The 8,366-nt window shown below is 60.8% G+C and overlaps 1 protein-coding gene across 1 annotated transcript; it reads left to right on the top strand.

Annotated features, from left to right (window-relative positions):
* The first annotated feature begins 43 nt into the window (after positions 1-43).
* PLK5 (polo like kinase 5 (inactive)) lies at positions 44-6,931 on the top strand. Its single transcript, XM_024740135.1, is given in 14 exon segments — positions 44-163; positions 820-933; positions 1,087-1,203; positions 1,886-2,106; positions 2,198-2,293; positions 2,915-3,113; positions 3,244-3,370; positions 3,550-3,626; positions 3,760-3,844; positions 4,095-4,172; positions 4,696-4,808; positions 4,811-4,852; positions 5,981-6,091; positions 6,746-6,931. Coding segments are annotated over 14 exon segments (1,686 nt in total).
* The last annotated feature ends 1,435 nt before the right edge of the window (positions 6,932-8,366 follow it).

Here is an 8,366-nt window from a genome sequence, read left to right as displayed (position 1 = left end):
GAGACTGCGCCAGTGCGCCCGCCCCGCCAGGCTCCCGGGAGGGATGGAGCCCGAACCGCGGCGGCGGCGGCGGCGGCGGCGCAGTTGCCGCCCGCTGGTCTCCGTCTTCCTGCGCGACCCGAGCTCGGGGCGCGTGTACAGGCGCGGGAAGCTGATCGGCGAGGTGGGGACCCCGGCACCCCAAGTCCGCTGACGAGGGGGCCGGGCCGGGCAGGGGTCCCGGCGGGGCGGGGCGCGTTCGCGCGATCGCGACCGCAAACGAGCCAGCGTGCGCCCCGGCTTTTGTCTCTGCGTGTGTCGCGTGTCCACGCGAGTTTGGGGCTGGCGTGGGTGGACGCCCGGGTCCGCGATGTACTCGCTGTTCTGCGTGCATCGTGTGGCGGGAACCGGTGTTGGGCACGTTGTACTGTGTTGTGGGTTGTGTGTCTAGGGTGTGGGTGTGCGCCCAAGTGTTCTGCGACTTGGAGCCTTGGTGCGGACCCAGACTCTGTTGTGTTGTCCCTGTGCGTATGTGTCTGAATGTGTCATAGGTCTCTGCTTTCTGTGTTCGGGCGTTGTACCGTGTGTCCGGGGACTGTACGAGGGTCCGTGGGCTCTATATATCCAGGTGTGGATGTGTCTGTGTGTCTGAGTGTATGTGTCCCTGTGCCTTCGTGTACTTCTCTGTATTGTGTTGCCTTGGGTATCCAGGTACGAGGATGTGAGCCATGCACCCATGCGTCTCAGGGGTGTGTGTGTGTGCGTGTCTGTGTGTGAAGAGGCCTGGCCATCTGTCCCCACACCTGTGTGCCCTGAGCTCGTGAATCGCCTGCCCCGCAGGGCGCCTTCAGCTGCTGCTACAAGCTGACCGACATGTCCACCAGCTCCGTGTTTGCGCTCAAAGTGGTGCCTCACGGCGGTGGTGGGGCTGGACGGCTGTGCCCCGGCGACAAGGTACGCTCTGCGCATCAGTGCCCAGGGGCCCTGTGACCAAATCGGGTCCGCAGAGACGTCCCTGCCCTGAGGGTGGTGAGCATGCCCGTGGGGGCATGGGTACCTCGGGTGTGGGCACCTGCCGGGTGTGTACACGTGGGACCCCGCCTGCAGGTGGAGCGCGAGATCGCCCTGCACAGCCGCCTGCGACATCGCAACATCGTGGCCTTCCACGGACACTTTGCTGACCGTGACCACGTGTACATGGTGTTGGAATACTGCAGCCGCCAGGTGCCCAGGGGGCGGGGCCTAGAGGGAGCCATGCCCCCCCCAGTCCGCTGTGCTCATCTGTGGCCCCCTCCCATGTCTGTCTCTCCTTATCTGTTTCTACCTGTGACCACACTAGGCCCACCTGTGCTCACCCTTAATGCTCTAGTGCCCACCTGCCCACCCAGAGGCTCTCTCGACTCACCTTGGCACACCTATGCCCACCTGTGCCCCTCCTGCACTCAGCCATGCCCCACCTGCCCACACCTGGCCTCACCTGGGCAGTCCTGCCCCGTTCCCCAGGTCCGGAGCCCTTGGGGCCACTCACATGGTGCAGCCCAGAGCCCAGATGTCCGACAGGCAGGAATGCCTGTTCCTGAACCCACTTGGACTTAGTTGTACCTTCATAGACCCCTTGAACTGCCTGAGCCCAATTAAATACACCTGAGCTCTCCTTTGCCCAGAATGTACCCGCCTTGGGTTCGTCTCTTGCCGAAAAGCTCACTGTGGCCCCCTCGGCCCATCTGAACTCGTACGTTCCTCCTGGGGCTCAGAGCTCACCTCTGCCTGTCCCACAATCAGCCACATCCACCTGAGAGCTGAATTTACCTTTGCCTTCTTGGGTCCCTGGAAATCACTGTACCGCCTAACCTGGGCTCACCTGTGTCTCCTCGGCGCCGGTGCTGCCCCTGCCGGTCCCCTGCAGTCACTGGCCCACGTGCTGGAGGCGCGGCAGACGCTGACAGAGCCTGAGGTGCGTTACTACCTGCGGGGCCTGGTCAGCGGCCTGCGCTACCTGCACCAGAGGCGCATCGTCCACCGGGACCTGAAGCCTGCAGGTAACTTCTTCCTGAACAAGAACATGGAGGTGAAGATCGGAGACCTGGGGCTGGCCACCAGGGTGGGCCCAGGAGGCCGCTGCCACAGGTGACTGGGAGGCTCTGAGCGGGCTCTCTGGGTGGGTGAGAGTGGGCCGGCTCTGGCCCCAGCCTTCCTGAGCCCCCGTTATGCCCCCCAGAGTGCTCTGTGGGACCCCAAACTTCCTGGCCCCGGAGGTCGTGTCCAGAAACGGGCACTCCTGCCAGTCGGACATCTGGGCTCTGGGCTGCGTCATGTGAGTGGCCCCCGAAGCCCCGGGCCTGGGGAAGGGGGACAGGACTGCCCAGCTGGGGCCAGGTGTGGGCAGGTGGGAGCGGGCACCGGCAGGTAAGGACAGGTGTAGGCATGTACAAGGGACGTTGAGTGGGGGCACAGGCAGGTATGAGCAAACACAGGACCAGTGTGTGCAGCTCGGGGGGCAGGTGGGAGCACACACCTGCCATCATCTGAGCGTGCAGGTGTGAATAGGGCATACGGCGGGATAATAGTTTTGAGTGTGCACAGAGGTGTGGACAGGTGTGTGCAGGTGGCAGATACACAGGCAGATGAGGGCATATGTACAGGTATGAGATGTGAGCATGCATAAACTAAACCTGGAAAGGTATATGCAGGTGTGTCCAGGTATAACCCAGGAGCAGGCAGGTGTACAGACACATGCTGGCGTCTCCTGAGCAGACAGGAATGGCCAGGTGGGAGCAGATGTAGGGCAGCTATGAGAAAGTGGATGTGACGTGGGTACGGAGTCAGGAAGTGTGGCCAGGTGTGCACAGGTGTGCACAGGTAGGTGTGAGGCAACCCTGGATGCCCAGGACAGATGCAAGCAGGCACCCAGGTTCCTGCCCCCGACCCGGCCCAGGTACATGGTGCTGACTGGCGCCCCTCCCTTCGTGGCGGCACCCTTGTCGGAGATGTACCAGAACATCCGAGACGGCCGCTACCCTGAGCCTGCACATCTGTCCCCCAATGCACGCCGCCTCATCGCCCGCCTGCTGGCACCCAACCCGGCCGAGCGGCCCAGCCTGGACCACCTGCTGCAGGATGACTTTTTCACGCAGGTGTGGGGTGTCAGCGGGTCGGGGCTGCCCTTCTCTGGGGCGTCTCAGCAGACCCAGGTGTGGGTCAGGACCCCCAGCTAGCCCAGGTACTCAGGAGTGGCGTGCTAACGCCCAGCTCTCCACTCCGAAGGGCTTCACCCCGGACCGGCTGCCGCCCCACTCCTGCCACAGCCTGCCCATCTTCTCCATCCCCCAGCCTCTGGGCAGGCTCTTCCGGAGGGTGGGCCAGCTGCTGCTGCCCCAGTGCCGGAGGCCTTGTGAGTACCGCCCCGCCCCCTCACCTGCTCCTACCTGCGCCCCGCATCTCACACGCCTGTCCTCCTCCCTACCTGCTCTGAAATGTCACCGCCACGGCAGAGGCGGATGTCGGTGGCAGAGGTCTCGCCCTGCATGGGGTCAGGCTCTGCCCGCCCCCCAATCCTCGTGCCTCCTGCAGGCCCCTTCACTCCCAAGGAGGCTTCAGGTCCAGGAGAAGGCGGCCCTGACCCTGACTCCATGGAGTGCGGTAGTGAGGTGAGGGCGCGGGGAGGGGGGCATGGTGGGGAATGTGGAGGGCATCCTCACAGGAAGGCTGGGCAGAGGGAGAAGCCAGGGGGTCTTCAGGGGGGGAGGCCAGAGCCCCCAACCCCTGCTGCTCCCTCCCCAGGCCTCCCTGTCAGAGGGAGGGGCTCCGTGCCCTGAAAGCCCTGTCCACCTGCTCAGCCAGGGGACCCTCGGGAGTGACCCGGCGGGTGAGCAGACTCTCCATCGTAGGTGGGAGCTGTGGGCAGGACTGAGGGTCGAGAAGTGGGGGGCAAAGATCCTGCCTTGCCAGGACCACGTCCCCCTCTCCCGGCCTCAATTTTCCCACCTGTAAAATGACAATGATGTCTGGAATCCTTCTGGGGTGAAAATAGGACTTTCCCGGATGTGGGAGTTCGGGGCGGGGCTGGTTGGAGGGGCCCTGGCCTGCCTGTCCCCCACAGAGATCTGTCTCCCCAGGGCCCCAGGGGAGCCCGAGGCAGGAGGTAGAGGCAGCCATCAGGAGCCTGCAGCTTTGCCTGGACTCTGGCGCCCCAGGTAGGAGCAGCACAGATAGCTGGCGATTGTATTACAGACTTCCAGCTTCTCCTGTGGCCCAGCTTCCTGGGCCACTGGAGTTTCCCAGGGTTTCCATGATTGCCCTTTTTCTCTTCTGCAATCCAATCTAGGATCCCACATGGCCTTGAGCAATTTTTATTTTTTAATACAAAAAATGTTTAATGAAATAAAGCAAAGCCCTACGGTATTTTGGACCTTACAAGCATTTCAGATTTACTCATTTCCAGAGGCAGCTGTGATTCCCAGGGTCCCTCAGTCCTCCCGCCTCAAGGCAAGAGTTGGTTTTTTTTTTTGGTCGCATGTGAGATCTTAGTTCCTCATCCACGGATCGAGCCCATGCCCCCTGCAGCGGAAGCACGGAGTCTTACCCACTCGACCGCCAGGGAAGTCCCAAGAGTTGGTGTTCTATTCCTTGGACTTTACTCTCCATCTCCTGTGCCTCCGCCGTCCTTCCGCCCGCCCCTTCCAGGACCCCTGCTCACTTCATTTCATCCTGTGCCAGCCACGCAGGACCCCCCAGGAGAGCAGCGGCCCATCCTCTGGGCCCCCAAGTGGGTGGATTATTCCAGCAAGTACGGCTTCGGCTACCAATTGTCAGACGGAGGCAGTGGTGTCCTGCTTCGGGATGGCACCCACATGGCCCTGCGTCCTGCAGAGGGGTAAGTTGTGGAGTTCCTACCCCCTGGGAGGCCAGGCCCTCCTTCCTGCCTTTCTTCATCCACTCCTCACAGATTTATTACACATCTACTGTGCACACCTACAGGTGCTTACTGCCTGGTCGGGGAGAACCATGCTAAACAAATGAATTACTAAGTTGATTTCAGGTGGCAGTTTTCTGAAGGAAACGAAGCAGGTGAGGTGACAGATTGGGGAAGTGGAGACGACTCTCAACAGAGTGGTTGTGGAAGGAGGGGCTTTCTGAAGAAGTGACGCTCAGGCGAGACAGAAATGATGAGAAACAGTCCGTCAGGAACAGCATCTGAGGCCTAGGGAACAGCATGTGCAAAGCCCCCGAGATGGGACTGAGCGTGGTGGGTTTGAGGAATGGCAGGGAGAGGGGAAGGACATGAAGTCACAGAGCCTCACAGGCCACTGTTGGGGTTGGGGCGGGAAGGAGGGGTCAGACTCAACACTTTTTTTTAAAAAAATTAATTAAATTAATTAATTTATTTTTGGCTGCGTTGGGTCTTCGTTGCTGCGCGGGCTTTCTCTAGTTGCGGCGAGCGGGGGCTACTCTTTGTTGCGATGCACGGGCTTTTCATGGTGGTGGCTTCTCTTGTTGCGGAGCACAGGCTCTAGGCAGGTGGGCTTCAGTAGCTGTGGCGCACAGGCTCAGTAGTTGTGGCGGCCCGTCAGGATCTCAGCGTGGACAGGCTGAGTCTGTGGCTCCAAGGGTCTGGAGTTCAGGGGAGGGGCCGGGGCTAGATGAACAGAGAGGGCTGGTCCGTGCAGAGCTGGTTTCACATCATGGTCCAAGAGACACGGCTGCGTGAGAAGGTGTCCTCGGGTGTGAGGTGTCCAGGATGGAGGTCCTGACAGCTTGCACCGCCCTGTGCAACCCCCCACCCCCATCAGCCAAGTCATCTACATGCCCGACCGGGGAAGGCTGGAGACGTTCGCCCTGAGGGATGTGCCCACCCTGCTGGGTGCCAAGCTGGCTGTCCTTCGGCTCTTTGCCCGATACATGCAGCGGCGGCTGCGAGAGGTGAGGGCTGGGTGGGGCTGGGGGGTGTGCCAGGCGGTGGGAGCCCTCGGCCCTGAGGCCCCGTGGCTGGGTCTGTCCACAGGAGGGGGGCCTGTCCACAGCCGCCTGGCCGGCAGCCCCCAGCCTCTGCCTGCTGCGCTTCCTGGTGTCCGAGCGGGCCGCACTCCTGCTGTTCAGTGATGGGACGGTGCAGGTGAGTGAGGGTCCCCCCCGCAAACAGCGCTGTTACATTGCATGCTTCTGGGGGACGCCCCAGGAAAATCGGAGATAAAATGTGTCTGAATGACAGCAGAATGTCCCTCAGGGTCATCGTCCTGTGTGGTTACCTGTAGCAGCTGTCGAAACGTCATTGTGCTGCAGAATCATTTTTAGGTTTTCCTGCGCAGTCCTGGCAATCCCTGGGACATCATAGCCACTCCTAAAACAGATTTGAAACGCACTAGTATACGATACTTATTATTTTTAAAAATTAGTATGATTTTATTTTATAGTCAAAATCCCCTCTCTGTTCAGACCAGAGTACCCTGGCCTGGGCCGGGTCTTAGAGGATTGTCTTCAAATGGCCCTGCCCAGCAGCTGTGGAAGCTGGTACCCATGAGGAGCTTCTGTTCCCCAGGGCACAGGCTTAAGAGTAGGAGGTCTCACTGGGCGGCTCTGGGCGGAGGAGTCCCATCTGAGCCTCAGTTTCCCTGTCTGTGTGGTAGAGCCCTGGGCTCCCGACCCTGAGTTCCTAGGGGTGGGGCAGCCACTGAGACTCAGATCAGGGGGACCTCAGTCTCCTATCCACTTGTCCTCCGAGGGCCAGGGCCCCTTCTCCCCTCGAACCCAGCTCCTCCCACCTCGGTAGGTCAGCTGCCGCGGAGACCAGGCTCAACTCGTGCTGAGTGGTGGGTGTGGAGAGCTGCGGCTCACGGTCTGGGAGCAGGGCCAGCCTGGCACCTCCTACCCGCTGGGCGTCCTGCGGAGCCATGGCTGCGCTCCGGCTGCCCGCCAGCACCTTCAGCATGCGATCCACATGCTTCAGAGCATCTAGCTTCCCTGAGGGTCAAGGTGGACCTCTGCGTGTTGATGCCCAGGACCCAAGCTCCATTTCTGTCCCTTTTGCTCCGCCAGAGGGGACGTCCTTGGGGACAGCTGGGGGAGCATGCAGGGGCTATAGGAGGTGGGGGTCCTCGCCTCGTGGCATGACTGTTCAACCCAGACTTGTGTTTGGAATTGTTCTTTTTTCATTAAAGTAAACTTGACTCCGCAGCCTGCCGTCAGCCTCTCTTTGGGGGAATTTGAGGAGCTTTGCCAAGGGGGCACCATGATCTGAGCCCACTGCTCCTTGTGGCAGAGACAGGCCAGATTTTCACCAACACAGAAATTCTTACTAGAGTGGGGTTCTGCCATGACCAAAAGTCTAAAATATGGAACATTCGGCTCAACTGCTGGGCAGTGAGGACACGTGTTGGAGGCTGTCACGCCGGGACAAGACACTGGACCAGGGTCACCCTGATGTGCTGGACCTGTGAACCAAGAGAGCCGATTGCCAAGGGGGACGAGAGCTTGCACTCAGGACTTCCCCTCCCCACGCCCCGGAAATGCTTTCCAGCTCCCTGACTGAGAATGTGGTCCCTCTGGGTTTTTGTGAGTTTCAGTTATTCCAGCTCACAGTGGCTGAAACAAAGAAGAAGAGCTTATTGGTGCCTATAACTGAGAGGTTGGGACACATGACCTTCAGGCAGGGCTGCATCCAGGGCCTCTCACGGCAAGGGAGGGAATTCACCCTGGCCTGGCCATCTCTCTCCCCGAGGGCTGCAGTGTCTCTGGCCTCACACTGGCAATATTCACAACCCTGTACCCAGCAGTAAGCGGTCTCCTCAGGTGTTTCTGGAAAGTCCTGGGACAGCACTTCCTCAGACCAGCATAGGTGACAGCCCTGCCCATGGTTGGGGGACCACCCGGTTAACCATTGCGTCTTCAGAAACCCCTCCAGGGGGCTGGCTTTGGCTGGTCTGGATTTGGGCTTCGGCCCTGGGCCTCACCCTCCCCTGGTGGGTCCTTCAGCCACCCAATCTCCATGATCCCCAACCAAGCTCCCGGGCACCTGGGCCCTTTGGGGTCCTTCTCTCCTCTTATTTCAGCAGCAAACTGACAAGCCCACTCCCTGCAGCTCCCCAGAGACCCCTCAATTCCTTACAGACACCAGGCCAACACCCCTTCTGCCCACCCCTGTCGGGACCCTCGCTCAGGCTCCAGGTCCCACCTCCCTCCCGAGGACGCACGCCCACCACCATAGACGCCTTGGCCGGGGTGGGGGTCGGCCACAGCTCTTCCTCTTGCTCTTGGGGCCAAACTGCAGGGGGGTGGTCTCCATGCCTCAAGTCCCTGCTGCCTCCGTAACCCTCCGTGGCCTGACTTCGCTCCAGGTCAGCTGGAGCCACTGGCGCCACCACTACTCCGCCACTGAGGTGTGGGCAGGCCCT

This window comes from Neophocaena asiaeorientalis, unplaced genomic scaffold, assembly GCF_003031525.2.
Source record: "Neophocaena asiaeorientalis asiaeorientalis breed wild unplaced genomic scaffold, Neophocaena_asiaeorientalis_V1.1 scaffold469, whole genome shotgun sequence".
Lineage (NCBI taxonomy): Eukaryota > Metazoa > Chordata > Mammalia > Artiodactyla > Phocoenidae > Neophocaena > Neophocaena asiaeorientalis.
This window is presented reverse-complemented; position numbering and strand designations above follow the sequence as displayed.